Below are 22,832 nucleotides of genomic sequence, written 5' to 3'. Positions count from 1 at the left end.
GTAACAGTAAGAACAAAGGGTAAACAGAAAGCTGTCACTATCAATTAATATATCCCAACACTTTCATAAGATACTTTACACCTTTTGTGATCTAATGGCTGTTTAATGTCCTTAATGTTGTTTAGTCAGTCACAAGCCTGGTTAGATATTCCATAAGGAGATATTTTCTACACACAGGAAATAAATGGTGTTCTCCATGTGGAAGCTGAATTTTATAACAAACTTCCCAAAAACATAAAAACATTTACTGAGGTTGAAACATTTGCAAAATTTTTTAAAATCATATTTACAATGTCACTGCCTTTACTCCATTGAAGAATGTTTAATTTTATGAAGTTTTCTGTATAAGTATTTGATGAATGTAGTGTAACAATGGAAAATCCAAGATAGAATGTTGTTGTTGTTGTTGTTGTTGTTGTGGTCTTCAGTCCTGATACTGGTTTGATGCAACTCTCCACGCTAATCTGTCCTGTGCAAGCTCCCAGTACCTACTGCAACCTACATCCTTCTGAATCTGCTTAGTGTATTCATCTCTTGGTCTCCATCTATGATTTTTACCCTCCACGCTGCCCTCCAATGTTAAATTTGTGACCCCTTGATTCCTCAGGACATGTCCTACCAACCGATCCCTTCTTCTAGTCAAGTTGTGCCACAAACTTCTCTTCTCCCCAATCCTATTCAATACCTCCTCATTAACTCCGTCATCTGCACAGCTAGTTGGCATATAAACTTGTACTACTGTAGTAGGCATGGGCTTCGTGTCTATCTTGCCCATTATAATATGTTCACTATGCTGTTTGTAGTAGCTTACCCGCACTCCTATTTTTGTAACAATATGAAAAGAATAGTTGCTACTCACAAGACTCTCTCTCTCTCTCTCTCTCTCTCTCTCTCTCTCTTTTCACACAAATGCAACTCACACACACATGCCCTCAGTTTGGCTGCTGAGGCCAGACTCACTGCATTTGCCCAAAAATATGTGTGTGTGTGTGTGTGTGTGTGTGTGTGGTTTTTTTTGTTGTCTATTTTTGATGAAAGCCTTGTTGTCTGAAATCTCGCTTTCGGACAGTCATTTTGTTGTGCCTACCTGTGACTCAATATCCCCACTGTATGGTGAGTGGCAACTATCCTTTTCATAATATTGATGTATGAAGTGTGTTACTGTAATCTTAAATAAGTTTACATACAAATTCCTTTCACTTGTATACTTATAAACTGACTTGTCTAACATCTTATAAATAACCTGCTTGTAGACAACAGGGCCAATAAAATAATATTCAATACGGAACTGACAGTAAATCCAACAACTACTTAAGTCACTTTCAATGTGGTTTCATGAGCTATCTAAGTTTCCCTGTACACCCATAGTACAGGGTGTTTATAAATGAATATCAGGGTTTTAATGTTTTATCATATTTATTACATTAAACTTAAAGTTATAAATGATATGTCAAATGAAAGAGCAACTCAAACAGTTGTGTTTGGCACCAGTGCTCATGTGCAGGTCACAATGTTTTCACTGCAATCCGCTGAATTGGTTGAACTTCACTGTACCCAAATGCTGGACAGACCGCAAGGGGCCCAATGGCGGGGCTTGCTTTGCATGGCCTCCATGTTCTCCCGACCTAATGCCATGCAATTCTTTCCTTTGGGGCTTCATCAAGGATCGTGCGTACATGCCTCTGCTACCAGAAGACCTCCCTGAATTAAGAAACTAGATTGAAGCAGCTGTTGCTACCATCACTGAAGACATACTTATCAACATTTGGGAAGAACATGCCTATAGAATTGACGTGAGCCATGTGACAAATGGTGCTCACATTGAACATTTATAAGGTTCTTGGTAAAACTGTTTGAGTTGCTCTTTCATTTGATATATCATTTGTAACTGTAAGTTTAATATAATAAATATTCTAAAGCGTTAAAACCCCGATATTCAGTTATAAACACCTTGTATTTTGCAACTTCATGATGGCATACAAAACAGTATGTATACAGATCATAATGAGGTGTCTTTGCTACATTTTGCCCATCTTCCATTACTAAAGACAGAGTGTACCGATTGCAATTGACGTACATGGGGTTGGAAAACCAGATAGGGTATATCACTTTTAGATTTTTTACAGAGGAAAGTGTACACGTTCATTTCTATTGTTCATTGTTAAGTTTTAATGCGACAATCTTGCAAATGAAGGGTACCATACAGAGTGTGAGATGTTTGGTAGAGTTTTGTGCCTCATGAATTCATTATCTCTTAGTTGTTGACCCAGCTAGATTTAAAAGGAAGGCACTCTCAATTCCATCCTTAACATTAACGATTTTCAAGCCACAGACACTGTCAATAAAAATTTTCAGTGCATGTGACTGCATTGTCAATATATAAAATTCTTTAATTGTTTGGCCAAAGTTGCAAATGGGATTCCTCTGGGTATTTTGATTACTGTAAGCAAAATACCACAGGGAAGGCCATTTGCAACACTGGCCAAAACATCAGAGAATTTTATATACTGAAAATGTCGTTGAGGAACCTGAAAAATTTTATAGACAATGAGAACAGCTGTGGAAGCCTACACTTACTAGAGCTGAGGGCCATGCACCACACACACAGTTCATCAAATGTGCAGTCTGGTCGAGATTTTCTCACAGATAGCACAGCTTATGGCTGTTCTGGTGGACAAATTTCTCATTGGTGAATGTATAAAATGTATGGTCTGGTCAGTGAGGTCTACAAATTTGAACCATAAAGAGCATGTGTGGGGAATATCAAGGATATTAATCAGAGTCTATCAGCTGCCATCCAGCCAATTCTTTCTCTGCAAGGAGTTCAACTGTCAATAAAGCTCTTGAACAACTTCATAGAGAATGTGTCACATTTCTCCCTGATACAGGTAGTAGTTTCTGTATTATCAATTAATTATTCCATTATGTGTAACAGATTTTTCAGTTCTTCGTCTTTTTTAAAAAAAATTCTGTTATCTATAATTTTAGAACTTTTCAAATAACACATCTGGACATGCATTATGATGATGATACAGTTTTACCTTGTCCTACAACACTTCCATCATCCTCTTCAGAAAATATGCTCTCAGTTACCGCACAGACTTCACATTTAGAAACCATTGTACATTTAGAGTAATTCCCCATGTATGAAGTCTATCTGTCCTGTTCCACTGATCTGTCTACACAACATGATGTATGTTTAACTAATGAAGTATATGGCTGATGAATCAATCTATCTAGAGGATGCGCTAACTCATTTGTGTGTAGCACAGAAATCTCATTTCACATTACACATGTAACTATTTTCAAATCCTTTTTGGTCTGTGTTGTCACAGGTACCATTTTGTCCCTTCTGTAACATAAATAGGCAACAAGTCAGGCAACTATGCTCACTGAATTCAAATCTACAACACCTTGCATTACATTCCTGGATCTTCAAATGACTGAAGAACAACCTGAAAATACACTTAAATGATTGTTCTTCAATGAAGGAGACACCAAGACTTATAGGAACACATACATTTATTGTATCATAAAATATGGACATATTTTTTTAAACATTAACACATGGTATGGGAACTGTATTACTGTTGTAAGCAATAAATATTTCTACAGGATTACAGAAAAGAACTCTTACAGAAACTCTGTGTAACAGTTCTCCCACTAGGCACTGTTACTGCACTCTCTTGTCTCACTGTGTAATTATTAAGGAGTAAGCACTTTGACTTTTTCTTCTCTCTCTCTCTCTCTCTCTCTCTCTCTCTCTCTCTCTCAAAACACACACACACACACACACAAACACACACACACATGTGCGCACACACCAAAGAAAAAGAGTAACAAATTCATAAATATATATATATGTATGAAGACATTAAAAGTTGCTATGCTGCCATTTCCTTTGCCCAAATAATTATCTACAAATGTATTTAATGATGTAACAGAGTGATATTACGTATTTAATAAGATTTTATAGCTATATTATCAATGGCAGCTTAGCAAAATTACATTTGTTTATAATACTTGACAAAATTATCATATGTTTGATACTGACTTGTAAACAAACTGTTAATAACAATATAATTTTGAAATATTCTGTTATAATACAGCAACAGCTGTCTTCATTAAAATGGGAATTATAAATGCATCATTTATTTCTAAATAAACCACAAAACTTGGAACATGCAAATAAGGTATTTCTTGCTACATGCAATGCCAGAATACAAATACAGTCATTCTCTTTCTCTCTGTTAAAGAATTAATAAAACTGCTTCATAAGTTGCTGAAATTTTATGAAGCAAAACTAACTTTTTTTGTTAACAATGTATAAACTGTTTGAGCATTAAATTACCCAGAAAACAATAGAACAGCTAAAGTATTCAGTTACACAATGTTGTATTTGAAAGTCATATTCAAACAGCACAGGTACTGATACTTACAAACTTTTTACAGTACGCACTCATCTGTGTTGTACAGTTCTCACATCAATTTCATAATTATCAATGAACAGTCTCTTCCTAAAATTACAATGTATACTAAAATGCACTTTATATCTTTGGATATTGCACGTCTCACTTTCTTGGCAGGTCTTTATGTATATAATTAATCTTTGGCCATTATAACAAATTATGAACATGTAAAAAACAGTTACAAAAACAATATTTCTGTAATCTTACATGGAACAATCACTATCAGCTGCATAATCTGCTGAATCATCACCATCTTCCAGGTCAAAGTCTGTTACCTTGAGGATAGGATTAGGATGTTCACCATTTGTGCTCAACGGTTTATTCTCACCACACATGTTCATCATAATATTGTCCAGATTGGGTGATAGTGCGTCCTCTTCAGCATCATCTTCAAATTTCCTAAAATATGTAGAAATTTCAGGTTTTACTTATGCAAATGATTTAATCTGTTGTACAAAACATATGATATAGACCAACACTATATGCGCCACAAGAGGAGTGCTGAAAATGTGCGGACAGCGAAAACCGATGACAAATGTCAATTTTTGAGAAATTTAAAACTGGTTCCTTTATTAGCAATAAGAGACAAGAAGGAAATGCAAGGAAATTTTAACAGTAAAAATAATGTGGTTTTTGTTTCATTCATAATTTTCAATCACCACAGTAATGTAAATGGAAAGGGAATACTTGCAATTAATGATAACAAACAGAAAGATATAACAGAGATGGACTTACAACAACACAAACAGAAGAGCAGCTCATATCCATCAGAACAATGTTATTTTGAACAACAGAAAAATGGTCACTGCGAACACTAAAACACAAATTTGTTGGTAAAATTTTAGAAGGGGTGTTATATAACATTGTAAGCTGCTGTTTAAATTATTCTTTAATGTGTGACTGGTTTTGGTCAGACATCACTCTGCAGCATAACTTGAGTTAAAAACAAGAGTTACATTTATACAGAACAAGAGAACACAATGTCAAAAATATATTATTTATAAATGACAATTAGCTGAAGGTAGATTACACGGAGAAAATTGGAAAATTTTCATTATGAAGATGTGTATCAAAGAATTTCCCTTTTGGTGTGTTAGTATATGTTGCATAATAATGAGTCAAAATGATCAATAGAATATATCTGTGTACATACTTTCTTAAAGCAGTTGTGTTGTATATAGTTCATTACACAGATTAACTGGAATACTTTGCCATAATTAAAGTTTCCATACTGGTAGGCAAAGTGGCAACTCAATTTCATCCATTGTTGGTGGGGGCTTGTAAAAAGGATGCTGCGTCACATTTAAAAGTTAAGAAATGAGTGACAGATTCAACTGGCCATATGTCTCTTCAAATGATCCTTATGAAAGTATCCTCAAACTGCAAACATCACGACAGTGTAAATATGGTGTTGGGTAAGTGTTGATAAAATGGTGAATGAAACAGCTGACATCAGATGTACATCAGAGAACAGGATAACAGGATACAGCACTCATCAGAAGCCAGGACACAATACATTTTGAATGAAGAATCAACTATGTGAAATTTTTGTGCAAGCTAGGTGCCACATTGTTAAACACTGACCATAAGCAAATGCAAAAAAATGAATTCCTCAAGAAAGTTTGGACTGTTTTAAAAGAATCCAACAGTTTTGTTCATTGATCTGTTACTGTGGACAACACATGGGATAACCACTTTGTGACAGGAGTGAAACAATAGTCAAAGTTGTGGATGGAAGCTAGTTTAGCTTGAGTAAGCACTTTACTGGTAATGTAATTTTTAACAGCTGCTCAACTTTGTTCAAGCTTGACTTGCTTCATATCATTTAAGTTTTTACTTCATGATAGTATTCACAGAACAATTGTAGGAATGAATAATGTCTCTGCACCACAAAAAGGTGAAGTGGGTTTCATCTGACACAATGGCTACAACCTTTGTGTTCTGGTGTGCAAAAGTATTCTTAGCATTAATTACCTAGCAAAGGGTACTCAACTGGACATGAAAGAGAAGAGTATTGTGCTACACAAGAAAAAAAGTCTTTCTTCAAGACAGAACATGAAGGTGCACTGACAATGGGAAACCTGACTAATTTTTTTAGGTATGAATTGTTGGATAACATTAAATTTGGCACCTTCTGAGTTCCATCTCTCAAGTAATTCAAACTTTTTGTAGGATCAACACCTTCCAGCATAAATTTTTTAAATGACCACATCTTGAAATATATTTCTCATTGTCACTGTTTGGTTCTATAGTTCTAACAGCAGGCATGTTTGCAGGCTAAACAAAGGGATTCAGGCCTCACTATGACAAAAATAAATAATCATTTTTATTTCTCACTGAACTTTTCAGACCAAAGTCCATTGTCAACAGCTATCATAAAAAAATAAAGATATGAGAACCTAGATTAGCTTGGTGACCTCATCTCAAAATATGAGCATTTAATCCTCCAGCTGCAGGTGACACAAATGTGTGCATTCCACTCTTTTGGACAATTTCACAGGCCCACTGTTATCATGTCAGATATAATTTCTGTGCTGTTTGCATGTCAGAAGTCGTGATTTTTCCCACCAAATACTTTTCCGTTCCTCTGGAACATACTCTAAAACTTCGTAGGCTGCTTTCTCCAGTCATATCTTTTTCTGGTGTAGTGGAATATTGGAGATTGTTATGTTCCTATCATATCTCTTTCTTTTGGTCTGAAACATTTGGAGTTGCATTTTACAGATTCTCCAGTCTCACTCACATACTTTCTCACACAACTTCTCACATCAGCAATTTTGTAATCATATTTCTGTGTATGGAACCATGCTTCAAGATACACAACACTAGAAAAACTATCAATAAGTTTATTCTGATTTTATAAAGTTGAAAGCGATTATTTACATTAAATATCAATTAAAAATCAAATCTAAATTGGTTTTCTTGTTACATTCCTTTAATTATATTGCTGCAAGTTTTCTAATTATTGAATAAAAATGTCCCATGATTTTGTACCAAAAAATAGGAAAATCACCAACGGTTAGAGGGTGAACAGTCTCACAATAAGAAGAGACTCATATTCATGGATGTAATATATGTATGAAGGAAGTCAAGACAATACTGAGGCAAAGCTCGAATGAAAATAAAAAGTACTTTACATCCCCGTACCGAACTTTTCAAGCTGTGATCTTTTCACCCCGCTAATATACTCTCTCTCACTTCCCTCACTGCAGTCTCCCTTTCTCTCTCTTGTCCTATGCATGGGAGAAAAACAACTCCACTGACCTCTAGTGGAAAAAGCTCATTCCTTTAAGTTCACAACCACTTTGAAGCTCAACAGTGTCTCGAGTAGTTCTTCCTATACATACTGGTTATTTGCTTGTAAGATGATAATTATATTCACTGTCTTAATAATTTTCCTATGTGCCAATTTATATCAATTTCTTAACTGTTTTTGAATCAGTTACTATGCAAGTACTGCATTTACTAATATTTATCTTATCTAACAAACATTTGCGCATTAACTGTATTTACTAACTACACATCCAATGTCTTATTAATTTTTATTTTATCTCATTTTATATGATCAATGGCTAATAATTATTATTATATCTTGGAAGTACACATTTGGCATCCATTAATTATTGAAAACAAAGCATCCTTGTCATCTGCACTGTTATATTTCAGTTTCATGGTGCAAATGGAAGATGATTCTTTGTGGCAGTGAGATAAAATTATGTCATGGTACATAAAGAGCACTTGTATACTACATGAAGCTGTCTAATAGTCAATCACATAAACAACAAATCTATTTTTCAAATCATAGTAACAGGTGATGTTTTTCACATTTTAAGGCAAACACCATAACTTCGGGTGAGGAAATATGCAATGCAATTGGATACACCTTAGGTTATCATTTGTTTCAAGACTCATGCAAGCTATTCAACACATCAGCACAGGAATAAATAGTAATTTTTAGACATAACAACAACAATAATAAAAATAACAGAAATACCTGGCTGGGAAAATACATAAAATAAGCAAAAGGCAACCATTTAACTACAGAGAATTGGTGTGTGACACACAGAAACACATAATAGAAATCAATTGACACTAGCTTTTAACCACTTGCGCACTTTCTAGTAACAGTGGACTCTTACTAGGACAAAAATCAAGAGCACAAAAGCTAGTGTAAAATGTTTTCTATCACAGGTTTCTATGCGCCATGCACCAATTTTCTATAGGTAAGTGATTACCTTTTCTTATTTTACATATTTTGATGATGATGATGATAATAATAATAATAATAATAATAATAATAATAATAATAATAATAATAAAACTTAATAATAATAAAACTTAATAATAATAAAAGATATGTTGAACATGCAGCATTAACACAAAGGGTTTCCAAGCAAACGAGATAGCTGTAATAGGAAACTAAACAAAATAAATTAAACATCGAAATACGAGAAGTGTGGATAAAAGTTTCCACTTATCAGCTGCTGAAACTAATACAGGTGGGACATGACTGGCAGATACACAAGAGAGCAAATGTGTTGTTTCTTAAACTTTTGTGTTTCTTAAACTTTTAATATCAAGTTTATAAACCAAATAAAAAAAATACCTCCTGCCTCATTTGCTCCATTTACCCCATATGAAACATAAGTTCTTTCCTTTTTTATCATATATTTTTAACATTGTGAACGCTTTAGAGGCTGCACCTAATATGTAGCTATAGCTCATGCCTGCTCCTGCAACAGTACTAACTTCAGAGACCAAGGTAATAATGATTACATTAGTCTCATGCAACCCTAAAAGAAATGTGCTCAATTTAACTGACATGTTACTACCCAGTTTTATATTTTTCTCTTCAAAATACACTTTCTGCAAATGTTTCTTTTTATTTCAATTTCCCTTTTCTGCCACAGATGCATTACATTAATTGATATGAAATGAGTGGATGACGATGATGCAATCAATGAAGGTGCTGTTAAATTAAGGAATGTCAGTAGGAACAGGAAAAAATACATTTTGTTTTATGATCAATTCCTGTGTTATTTTATGACCATTGTGGTGTTATTTTCTGTAATGTTGGTATTAGTTTCTGATGGCTTATTTTTGAAGTGCCCTATGCTCCATACTTTTGTCTCATTTTTTTGTTTTTTAGTTTTATGCTGAAAATATATCCAATAACTGTATATTTATTGACTTCAGATGTCACATCTCTTTATGTTACTGAAATAAATAAATCATTTATATTTAATCCACTAAATCTAATCAGTTAAAGCAAAAATAACTTTGCAACCAGACACTGTAAAACTTTTCAAAAGAAAGAACTGTTGTAACTTCAACATTCTGTTCTGAGGCATTATGTCACTGAACCATTAACACTTCACTGCAGTGTGAAAACAGCCTGCTGGAGTCTTAATTAGATCACAGGAGAAAAACTACCTTCAGCACAACACCAGACTTTTGATGATGCCCAAAAATACCGCTGGCATGAAAAGTTGCTCTTCCACTAAATTATGAAGGGATTTGTATCCCTTCAGAATATATTGCACAGCAGAGACTTGCTATTCTAAGTACAAAGTAGAGACAATTACCAACCCATGGCTGAAACAAGAACCTAGAGCTTTGAACACAGACTACACAGATTGTGCCCATAACAGTTGTTATCCTAATTTGAAGGTGCAAACTAGTGCATTTCAGTGTTTCCTTCACCCCACCTAAATTATTGGTCCCTTCATATTTCTCAAAAGCTTGCTGTTTTAATCACCAAAAAGTAATTTTCTCACCATAATGAATGAAACTTAACTTTTAACTTTGAATGCTGGGAACAGTTTTACCTGGCAACATAAGATTTTGTAATATTTTTGCTCAACAAATCATATGATAAACAATGCAGTTAGGAGAGATCTTTAGGAGAGATCTTTAATGTGGTGGATGAATTAAACTGCTTATTTTTGTAATATGCAAGTATAAAAATGAAAATTACCAAATACGGCACTTTAGCTTAACAAACACATAAATCAACATGATCCCCACCCAGCCAGCCAATCAGAGCACAGGACAAGTGGTGCCATCCAAATATGTTTCTGGTGGCAAAACAGAACACTGAAAATATATGTCACACACACACACACACACACACACACACACACACACACACACACACACACACACACACACACACATTACAAAAATATGTAGTTTAAAACTGATGCATTGGATTAAAGATCTCTCAAAAACATTCTATTTTTTGTATGATACATTGTGCAGAAGTCTCGACATAGGTGACGTCATTGATTAAAACTCTTATTGGGTGAGAGCTTATTGAAAGTACAGTATTTTTGTTTGACATCACATTTAGTACCAAAGCTCTTTATGCAGGAAATCAGCTTTCATTCTAAGAATATACACAATTCTAAATGACGGTAAAAAAAGTCAAATCCAGTTTCATCATTCAACAACTGTCAGTTTTTACACGGGACATTTCATAAACAACACCGGCTTCACGTTATGTTGCTGAAAATGGTCGATTTCATGTTATTTTTTGCTTATCATTTACATAAAATTTTCCTATTGCTAGACATTAGCAAAAACTTGTCACAAATGTTGAACACACAATGCAATACATACATAGTGATAAATACCATCCTCATTTCATATCACTGCACTGATTTCAATGCCATCATCCAACCACTCCAGTGCATTTTATTCATTTCATACTGTTTATATCCCTTTTCTGACTCCAATCTCTCAGTCATGCCATTTGCACGTACCCCATGAGATAACCTCTCTTAGTAGAGAAATCTGTTGTACCTTAATGACAGCATACCTCGAATGACACTTCTTTCTTCAGCTGTTACTGCCATTTAGTGGTCAACATTCAAACTATTTCAAGCAATAAACATTACATGGCAGCCTCCACCAACTTGCTTTGTCGGTGCATAGTGTTTGATGAGTGAAATTTTATTAAGACTTTGGTGTTTGTTTTAGTATATGATTTCTAATTGTTTAGTAATGCAATTTGAAGAGGTGTAATCTCGAACATTTTAAGGAGTGAATAAAAGGAGATATTACTTAAATAGCTAACTCTCTCTTGTATCTTGAATTGAGTCAGTAAGATTGCCTACAGATATTTGTAATAAATAAGTAACTTTTTACAAGCAACCGGGAAGATGAAATGTTGCCAGGGGAGAAATAGATAAATAGTTTTTTTAAAGAGTCAATAGATTCTTCATCTTTGAGAATACCAAGAACAAGCTTTCTTAGGGTCTCAAGTTTTAATACATTTAATGTCCAAATGCTGTTTTGACAATCTTCAAGTTGTGTACATTTAGGCTCCTTCCCACCTGTCATGGCAAGGCAACTTCGACAGAATGTGGCCAGCTAATGACTTCAATTGCATGTGGTAATGAAAAAGGAAACCATATACCTCCAATGTTGCTATTCCCAAGAGTTAATTTCAAGGAATTTATGTTGAGAGGAGCATGGGCTATGACACCTGGCAAAACAAGCCTATTGTGATGATGTAATGAGAACGTTTTCCTCAGCATCAGGCAAAAACAAACAAAAGAAGAGAAAATGTTGCTTTTTTTGGATAATCACGAGATATGAATCTCTTTAGGTGCTGTTGAGTGTGCTTCAGCCTCTATGGAGGGCTTTCAATCTACTTGCCTCTGCACAGCTACTACAGATTATATGTTGACAACTGGCTACTGAATGACCTAGGCAAAACTTGAGATATATAAAATATTTCTGAATTACCACATCAAATCTATCCACATGCATACAGCACAAGCAACATAATTCATGGATTTAAAAAAGGCTGGAGTCCATCCTTTTGACAAAATATTCTTCTGATGATAATTAGGGTCCTGTGTACCAGATCGTCCTAAATCAGATGAAAATCCCACAACAAAGGAAAATACATTCAGATGCCAATGTTCCTTCTCTTAAACAATGTAACTTAGAAAGTAATATTTTCACTCTGCCAGCAAATGCTCCACAAATGACTTTACTACAGAAAACATCACCTGTGCATCCTTTTCTATACTGTTTGAAACACATGAAGCTTTACAGCATCTCCAAAAAAGATTTAGTTTTTCTGACAACCATGTCCAAGGAGAAATGGAATAGAACAGGATAGAATAGAATATTTTTATTATCCTTTCAGTATTTTTCATACAATTGGCTTCGTCAAAGTTTACAGAGGCTTTTATTTTCAGTACGATATTCAAATAGTTACAAAAAGGGGAGAAAAGGAACTAAAGACCTTTTCTTCAGCATTATGTAAAACAATGTTTTATGCAGTAATTAAATACACAAATAAAAAAAGAATCACAGTAAATAACTAGCTTATGTAATATCAAAACATTTTCTTCATAACTTAGGTAAAACATATATTTTGATGGTTAGTTTCTAAGAATTCATCAGTTGTATAGAATTCGTTGTTTTTTAGCCAGGTTTGCAATGTATTCTTATATTTATACAATAAGAAAAGTACTCATGCTAGTTTACTACATAGATAATTGGTGTGTCCTTCCCATGAGAGCTTTTGGTCTATGATTCGTCCAAGTAATTTCACTGTTTTGTTTTCATTTTTAGTTACTTTGAGATTAAATATTATTTCTTCTGTTTTTATTTGATTTATGCACAGGTGGTTAGCCTGACACCAGTAATTAGCCATTTGCATCATTTCTCTATTTTTGTCCAGTACACTCTAAGTTCTCTCCTGTACTTATTAATGTCATATCGTCAGCATATAGTATGTTCTTACACGGTATGTAATTCGAGAAGTCATTAACATTGACAATGAACAGAAAAGATCCAAGAACAGAGCCTTGGGGTATTCCTCTTTCTATAGGGAGTATTTCAGACCTCTGCTTTTTTGCATATACAAGTTGTAACCTATTGCTTAAATAAGATCTGAACAGTTGGAGTGTGTCATCTTCAATGCCATAGTATTTTAACTTTTTGATGGGTATGGAATGAAAAAGGGAAAATGTAAAATTGTTACTGTCACACCAGAATAGGGAGAAATTTGAAACAAAATCTTTAAAAAATCAGAAAAGGAAAACAAATGAAAATAGAGGTTACACCAGCAAATTCCTATACAGCAGGAAAGGTTTTACCCATGAAGACATCACAGGCAAAGAGAAACAAGAAGATGAAGAAAGTAGTAGAACTTAGGATTAGCTCAAGAATATGGAATATGAAGAAATATTTGATGCTCAGGATGTCGAAAGGAATATATTTGATGCTCAGGATGCCGAAAGGAATTTATTTGACACGGGACATTATATTTTTGACAAGGTGGAAAAAAAAGTGAGTAAGAACCAATTTTACAGTTGCATCAGAAATTCACAGACAAGTTGAGAAAAAGTAAAACTTACTAAATATGTAAAGAATACATCCCTGTTAAATGACTAAAATCATGTTTGACAATTGTGTTTTCTTGCAGATTATTCTAATTTTAGTGTGAAGTAGTAGATTAAATCTGTGAGGAAAAAAACACCATGCATGTTGTAAAGTTTCATCCATGTTAATGATAACATGTTATGGCTGCTTGATTCACTGTCATGCACCACTCACCACTAGTGTACAATTACAATAAAGAAATAATAATATTTCAAAATATTTAAGAAATGTAATGAGCAGAAATGGAAAACATTCTAAGTGCCATCTTCCTAAAAATTGCATTTTCAGTGCTACTGTGTTCTCAGCACTCTTCTGCATGTACCTAGACTTGATCCATGTGCAAAAACTATGGAGAAAGCTTCCCAAACTTATGTTACTAGATGGTGCATTGTCTTTGCACCAAGCTGTGCTTCCTTCTGGAGTTCCAAAATTTACAAGATGTATTTCAGTACTTGTGTTACCACAAATGAAGTATAGTGCAACAGTATTAATGACACTTGGAACAAAAACTTTCTTCCTGCTATTTTGTAAAAAACTGACATTTTTGAGATCATGGATGTATACAAAATACAAGCTGATTCTTGCAAAGAAGAAAACAGTAACCAGCCACTGTTAATAATGCTGTTTATTTACACAAATAGCATTGTTACCAGTTTTGATCCAACAGGTTCGTCTCCAGATGACTACTTACATTCAACAAGATTTATTGTTGTTTTCATTAATTGTTGAAGAAAAATAGCCAACAAGTAATGCAAGCAACAACAAATTTAATATAAACCTGGACAGCCGTCTGAAGATGAACCTGATGGTTGAAGACTGGTAACAGTAAATGGCATTATTACCAGTTACTGGTTATTGTTTTCTTCCTGGACAAATCTACTGTTAAAAACTTTCCTGTTGGCACCTAGAACCAATGAGCTTCCTGGTACAGCAATTATAACATTCTTAATAAAGTATTTATTTTCTAATTTGTGACATTATTTTTGTGGTGAAGCAGTAACCAGCATAATTCTATTATATTAAAATATCTTCTTAATTTTTCAGATACAAATCAGACATGTACAAAGAGAGAGAATTGTTTTTTGATTATCCTCACAAATGTGAGATTTGGCACTAGGAAATTTTTCACTTTGCACTCTTCATATGATTATTTGTATTATAGATAAATACAGGTGGCATGGGAGGTTGTGGATTGGAGTGAAAAAAATGAGATGGGTAGGTACTTCGTGATGAGTTTTTTAAAAAGTGATCAAAGGTAGAAGTGTCTCCTCTAACGACTCAAAATTTTAAGGGGAAAGTCATTCAACAACATCAGTTTCCTCCTGCCTGTACACCAATAAAATTAAATGGTGACATACTGCTGGGAGTTTGTTGGATTATAACTCACTAAAAATCCACTGCAGATGGCTATTGATAGCTGAAATTTGGATATCAAACAATGGAAAATCCAGGACGAAATGTAACAATATTATGAAAAGGAAAGTTGCTATTCACCATATAGTGGAAATGCTGAGTCACAGATAGGCACAACAAAAAGACTCTCACAATTAAACGTGCTGCCATAAGGCCTTCGTCAACAACACACACACACACACACACACACACACACACACACACACACACATGACTGCAGTCTCAGGCAACTGAAACCAAACCAGTTTCAGTTGCCTGAGACTGCAGTAATGTGTGCGAGTTGCATTTATGTGTGTGTGTGTGTTGTCAAACCAGTTTCAGTTGCCTGAGACTGCAGTCATGTGTGCGAGTTGCATTTATGTGTGTGTGTGTTGTCAAACCAGTTTCAGTTGCCTGAGACTGCAGTCATGTGTGCGAGTTGCATTTATGTGTGTGTGTGTGTGTGTGTGTGTGTGTGTGTGTGTGTGTGTGTGTGTTGTCAATTGTTGATGAAGGCCTGAATTACCAAAAGCTTTAACTGCAAAAGTCTTTTTGTTGTGCCTATCTGTGACTCAGCATCTCTGCTATATGGTGCGTAGCATCTTTCCTTTTCATAATACTGAAATTTGGATATGTAAGAATAATGAAAACTCATATTGTGACTGATTGCTGTATCACTGTCCTCCCTTACAGCCACTTTCTTGTTGCATGTGTTAAAAACAAATATTTCAGTTAGCTAATTTCCATAATGTGTTATAACTTACATTGTTTGGAGCTCTGCAGATCCTCAGAACTCACTCCACTGATTACTTTCCATTGGCAAATAATACTCTTTTCAAATACAGTTCTGTACATGCCATACACTTCAGTTACTCCATGCTTTTCATTTCTCCTTGGTGGATTCAACTAATATCAAACACCTTGTTTTCTCAGTTACAGTTGGGGACAACTCTGGAGAAATAAAACTGGCATATTGCAGGTCACTGCATGAAATGTAAGGTCACTTAATCTAGCCAGTAGGTTAGAAAATTTAAAAAAGGAAAATGGATAGGTTTGAAGTCAGATATGGAGGAAATTAGTGAAGTTCAGCAGCAGATGAAACAGGACTTCTGGTCAGGCAAATACAGTGTTATAATACAATATTAAATATGGGTAATGTAGGAGTAGATTTAATAATGAATAAAAAAATTGGAATGTGGGTAAGCCACTATGAACAGCATAGTGAAGGCATTATCATAGCCGAGATAGACACTAAGCCCACACACAACTATTTGCCAACTAGCTTCACAGATGATAAAGAGATTGAAGAAATGTATGATGAGATTAAAGACAATATTCAGATAGTTAAGGGAGATGAAAATTTAATTGTGATAGGAGACTGGAATTAAGTAGTAGGAAAAGGAAGAAAAGGTGAATATGGATTGGAGGAAAGGAATGAAAGGGGAATCTGCCTGGTAGGATGTTGCACATAGCATATAATACAATCATCGCTAACACTTTGTTTAAGAATCATGAAAGGAGGATGTTTATGTAGAAGAGACCTGTAGATACCAGAATGTTTCAGATTGATTATATAATAGTTAGAAAGAGATTTAGGAACCAGATTTTAACTTTAAACTCATATCCAGAAATAAATATTGATTCTGATCACAATTTATTGGTTACGAACTGAAGACTGAAACTTGCCAAATTGGAAAAAGGTAGGAAATTAAGCAGATGGGATCTGGATAAGTTGGAAGAACCAGAGGTTCTTAAGAGTTTCAGAGGAGGCATTAGGCAACTGTTGACTAGAACAGGGAAAATGAATACAGTAGAAGACGAATGGGTAGCTTTAAGAGATGAAACAGTGAAGGTAGCAGAGGATCAAATAGGTAAAAAGATGAGACCTAGTAGATATCCTTGTATAACATGAGAGATATTGAATCTAACAGATGAAAGAAGAAACTTTAAAAATTCAGCAAATGAAGCAGACGAAAGGGAATACAAATGTTAAAAAAATAAGACTGACAGGAAGTGTAAAATGGCTAAGCAGGAGGACAAATGTATGGGTTTAGAAGCATATTTCACTAGGGGAAAGATCAATACTGCCTACAGGAAAGTTAAAGAGGCCTCTGGGGAAAAGAGAATATCAAAATCTCAGATAGAAAACCAGTCCTAAGCAAAGAAGGGACAGCTGAAAGGTGGAAGGAATATGTACACAGTCTATACAAGGGAGATGAACTTAAAGAAAATATTATAGAAAGGGAAGTGGACATAGATGAAGATGAGGTGAGAGGTATTGGACTGTGAGAAGAATTTGACAGAGCTCTGAAAGATCTAAGTTGAAACAAGGCACCAGGGGTAGACAATATTTTGTCAGAACTACTGACAGCTTTGGGAGAGCCGCACAACTTATCTTAGAAGATAGTAGGTTAACAAGAGAAAACATACGTATGCAGCATTTATAGACTTACGAGAAGCTTTTGGATGTGTTGACTGGAATACTCTCTTTGACATTCTGAAGGTAGCAGACGTAATACACAGGAAGAAAAAGACTATTTACAACTTGTACAAAAAGCAGATGGGAGTTATAAGAGTCAAGGGGCATAAAAGGGAAGCAGAGGTTGAAACGGGGATGAGGCAAGGTTGTAGCCTATCCCCAAATATTATTTAACCTGTACACTGACAAAACAGTTATGGAAACCAAAGAAATATCCAGAGTGGGAATTAAAGTTCAGGGAATAGAAATAAAAACTGAGGTTGGTGAAAGACATTGTACTACCACCAGAGACAGCAAAGGACTTGGAAGAGCAGTTGAACAGAATGGTCAGTGTCTCGATAGGAGGATATAAGATGAAAATCAACACAAGTAAAACGAGGATAATGGAATGTAACTGAATTAAATCAAGTGATGCTCAGTTAATTAGATTAGGAAATGAGACACTTAAAGTAGGACATGAGTTTTGCTGTTTGGACAGCAAAATAACTGATGTTGGCTGAAGCAGAGAGGATACAAAATGTAGACTTGCAACAGCAGAGGGAGAGTGTTTCCAACAAAGATAAATTTGTTAGTTAGGACTATAGATTTAACTGTTAGGAAGATTTTTCTGAAGGTGTTTGTCTGGAGTTTAGCCTTGTGTGGAAGTGAGACATGGATGGTAAACAGTTTAGACAGGAAGAGAATAGAGGCTTTTGAAATGTGGTGCTACAGAAACATACTGAAGATTAGATGGTTAGATTGCCTAATTAATGAGGAGGTACTGAATAGAATTGATGAAAAAAGAAATTTATGGCACAACTTGACTAAAAGAAAGGATTGGTTGAAAGGACACATTCTGACACACTATGGGATCACCAATTTAATATCGGAGGGAAGGGAGACCAAGAGATGAATAGAGTAAGCAGATACAGAAGGATGTAGGTCGCATTAGTTATTCAGAGGTGAAGAGACTGGCGTAAGACTGAGTAGCATGGAGAGCTGCATCAAACCAATCTTTGGACTGAAGACTACAACAACACAGGCTTAACTTTTCTTTCTATCAAGTAAGAACTTGTGTTTAGAAATTAGTCACTATTTTGGCTGTTTATGTACTCTGCTTAGCACTTTAATACGCTTTATTTTGCAGACATCAACTAATTCACATACTACTATTACTTTAGACTTTCTCTAGTATATAATTTTCATATTTCATCATGGATAATATATAGATCAACTGTCAAACATAAATCCAAGCATATGGAAAACCATTCTACCTAGTAATATCATCCATAATGAGTGGATATCACAGAATAGTAAACAATCTATCATATTGTATCACCAGTTTCCCTTCTCAACTTGTATGATTTGAAGTTACAGAAACAAAACACATCAGTAAGCCATTTAATTTGGTTACTTTAGTTCACTCATCTTTTTCACTTTACTTTCAGAGTAACAAATAATTGAATGTTTACCTGACATGAGAAATCACATATAGCCAAATAAATCATCATGCCACAAGAAACAGTAATTAGTAATCTCCAAAAGGGGAGAGGCAGATGGACAGACAGACAGGTGGACACACACACACACACACACACACACACACACACACACACACACACACACACAGAGAGAGAGAGAGAGAGAGAGAGAGAGAGAGAGAGAGAGAGAGAGAGAGAGAGAGAGAAGATGGTGAAGTGCCATACAAAGAGTACTGTTGACTTGCTTTCTTTTTTTTTTAGTCACTAGTAATTTTTGCCTGAAGAACAAATACATATTTGCATTTGGTAGTGATGAGTCCATAGAAGACCTGCAGGCATGTCACGAGAGTCTCACTTCTAAACTCTGTCTCATTAAGAGTGCTTCCATCCCTGATGTCAACTGGCTTTCAGCCAGGAACACATCTATCTTTCTAGATTTATAGGACTCTCAGTTCTCTGATAGTCGCCTGTACTATTTCCCATTTCAAGTTAAAAATCTCCTCTGGAGTTAAAAGCAAGAATATTTTCATCAATGTGCTTCTGCTTTTTTAATAACATTTTTAATGTATAGTCAAACTCACTGCATATATCTAAAGTCAGCCAGACACAACTTTAAAACATGTAACTAAATAAAATAATTATAATTTTACTTGATAATTATGAGGAAACTCAAAACTCTTCTTGCATTATTCTCTCCACAACACAAACACTGATGACAGCATAGACTGCATAGTTTCCAACTCTTCAATAATTAACCTTTTCTCTCAAGCGTGCAAGGGGTTCAGCACCTGCATATATGCTTATAATACAATCATCTGAATGCACTAATTGCTGTGCAGTGAAATTACTCAGAAGGGATCTGGATCATGATACTAAAATGTGAAAGTAGGACGGGTAATATTTGCAAGTTTCTTAATTTTTGCCATCACTGAGGATATTATTGAGAGTTATTCTTTGTTAAAGACACAGAAAAATATGTCAGTTAGTTCAACACCACATACATGCAGACTTGCAGATACATCTGTGGATACTCATGCTACTCGAATGTAAAAGTTCTCTGTGCACAACAACAAGCAATCAGATAATTAACTACCAACAGTGAACAGCAGAAATGGGTTCTATGGCTCCAACTCACTGCACTCTACATAGCTAATCTACTCAGCATGGAGGATAATGCAAAGAGCAGGACATGCATTTCAGATAAATTTGCTACTTACTGGGCTCGGATGATTTCTACATTTCATCATCCATAAGCCTGGAAACAGCAATCAAGAAATGTAGTTCATATATAAAATGGTACAGTAATATGCAGCACAGAAATTGTAATAACAATAAATTTATACCCTGACAGAAAAATATGATGCTTGTCACAAGTGAAGTGAAGTATCGGGCATTAATGAAAATAGATGGAAAGTCTGCATTCATCCTAAATGCAGGTTAAATTTAGACTACAGACACTTACAGACAACGAATTAAGTTCTCAGTTTGCAAAGTAAGGATTTTCTACAGGTAGTCAAGATAACAAGGAAGAAATTAAAAAGGATAGGTTTATGGTAAACAAGAGGACAAGTCACACACAATAACACAATTCAGAATACTCTGAATAAAATATGAAATGAAAACATGGGGGATGGGGGAGGAGGGAGATGGTTAGTGAAATAAATGATCATAAAATGCAGACAAAGGGTGAACAGAAAAATATGTGAGAATGCAAAGGGAAAACCGAAATTAGGAAAAAGTACCATTCTTATGTGAGTACAGAAGGGACATAATTTTAATGCAGACACTGGATATAAAGACAGAGTAAAAAAGGAAGAATGAAAGTGAAATTTATATAAGGCCTAAGGCCAAAGGAATATCAGAAAGCATGTAGACGATGGAGCACAATATTGCACACACAAAAAGGTATGGATTTCAGAGATGCAAGGACACAAAGGCGTTTGTTTTCAGGAACAAACAACCATATAGCTTCTACAGGACCCCTAAATATTTCTCGTGGATTCCGGTGTCAACTGCAGGTTTTTTAAAGATAATTGCGAATATACAGAAAGCTCAAAAGTACCTAATCTGCAGGATATTCCACTGACCGGTTTCTTCTTAATAGTAAATATGTTGACCACAATTAATGGAATGCTGTTTGTGGGTGGGTGTAAATAATGTACTGAGATAAGAAAAAAAGTGTAAGGAGTTCAAAATTGTTGAAGGGTCTAAACATTTATACATGGCCTAATGAGATGGTACCATTAATGGACATACCTTCACCATATTTCCCAGTTCATGAAGATGAAAACTTCCTCTAATACTAACGAGAATAGTTTTGGTGACAAAGGATTGTCTAATCTGATTCCTTTTTCTGTTCTGAATTTCTTACTGACAGGGTGAACTTTACTAGAAGCTGTAGCTTTATTAATAGGTTGTATCAGTGCCTTGTATTTCAAGGGAAATTAGTACAGATCTCGTTGAACCTGAGTCAAAAGTGTTTTCAAAGTGTATGTGTCCTGAATATAACGGTAATCCATATCCATTGTTAATTATATAATTTTAACCATGATATGCAAATGGTCCATTCTGCTACATCATTAGAACTGGATATAACCCAATGGCCCACTTCCAAACTGTGACTGAAATTACAAAATGGTGCAATGAGTATAAAGTATCACTCTGTCTGGGACTCAAACAACTTTGAGAACACTTTTGACTCAATTTCAATAACATCTGTCAAGATATGTCAGTACACTGAGGGATATATGCATCACAGCTACAGTTTTCATTAATCAGGATAGCAAGACATTTACAACAAAAAAGGAACATAAATAAAAAAAAAATAACAATATCAGCTCACTGTATAACTGAGGTCCTGAGTGGTTGACAAAGACATAAACAAGGCTGAAAAGGCAACCAAGTTATAGAATAATGTCCTTCTCCATTGTACAGAACACCACTCATGCACAGCTACTATTAGCCCTGGAGAAAGACGCCATCCATGAGCATAGCAACATCCTCAGTCTTCTGCATGACAACAATCTGCTGCACTGGGTGCTGTCAATTGAATTAATGTATCCTTTTATTTTGGACTTGTGGACATTAAACTGTCTGTTACAGTTCATGCGCAGTACAGGCTGCTCTGTAAAAACTGTTGGCTGCTATCTGATTTGAAATCAGATGCAGTCACAACCAATTTCCTGGAGTGTTTTCCTCATCAGAGATAGATCAATACTGTCGGGCTGCAGCTCCAGATTTTCTGCAATAACCAGCAGATATTCTCCCTCAAGGGAAAATGCTCATTTTTCCTGTAAGAGCATTGTCATTGCAACTCATGAGTGGAATGCCATATTTGCAAGGCTGCAACTTGCTTACGTAGTTCAGTTACTCGCAATTGTAGCATTTCCAGAGGACTCACTGTCCTGACAGAGACTCTTGCTAGTCAGCTGTTTAAGTGCAACTATTTATGTCACCACAGTAAATTCTGAGTACTTTCTGTGTACTCACAGACAAGCATAACAGCCACATATTCTAAAGAATATCATCATTCATTGCACTGCTAGTAAGAGTGATAGACAATGAACTAGTTGGGATGGCATGCCGTAGTAGAGTTCTTCAGTGTGCTTTGAGTCATTCAGCTTCTGA

At 35.1% G+C, this 22,832-nt stretch overlaps 1 protein-coding gene across 2 annotated transcripts in view; it reads right to left on the bottom strand.

Moving 5' to 3' along the window:
* Positions 1 to 3,504: 3,504 nt before the first annotated feature.
* LOC126335094 (uncharacterized) overlaps positions 3,505 to 22,832 on the bottom strand; it is a 789,781-nt gene continuing 770,453 nt past the window's right edge. Inside the window, exons 16-17 of one of the 2 annotated variants that reach the window (XM_049998004.1) lie at positions 20,423 to 20,460; positions 4,778 to 4,868 (exon numbers count right to left, since the gene is read on the bottom strand). In XM_049998004.1, the coding sequence (XP_049853961.1) occupies positions 20,439 to 20,460 (22 nt within the window). In that variant the 3' untranslated portion in view covers positions 4,778 to 4,868; positions 20,423 to 20,438. Of the gene's footprint in view, positions 4,869 to 20,422; positions 20,461 to 22,832 lie in introns of both variants that reach the window. The other variant, XM_049998003.1, reaches the window with a different exon arrangement.

Source organism: Schistocerca gregaria, chromosome 2 (genome assembly GCF_023897955.1).
Source record: "Schistocerca gregaria isolate iqSchGreg1 chromosome 2, iqSchGreg1.2, whole genome shotgun sequence".
NCBI classification, from domain to species: Eukaryota; Metazoa; Arthropoda; class Insecta; order Orthoptera; family Acrididae; genus Schistocerca; species Schistocerca gregaria.
The sequence above is the reverse complement of the archived record's forward strand: the minus strand, read 5'-3'. Positions and strand labels throughout refer to the sequence as shown.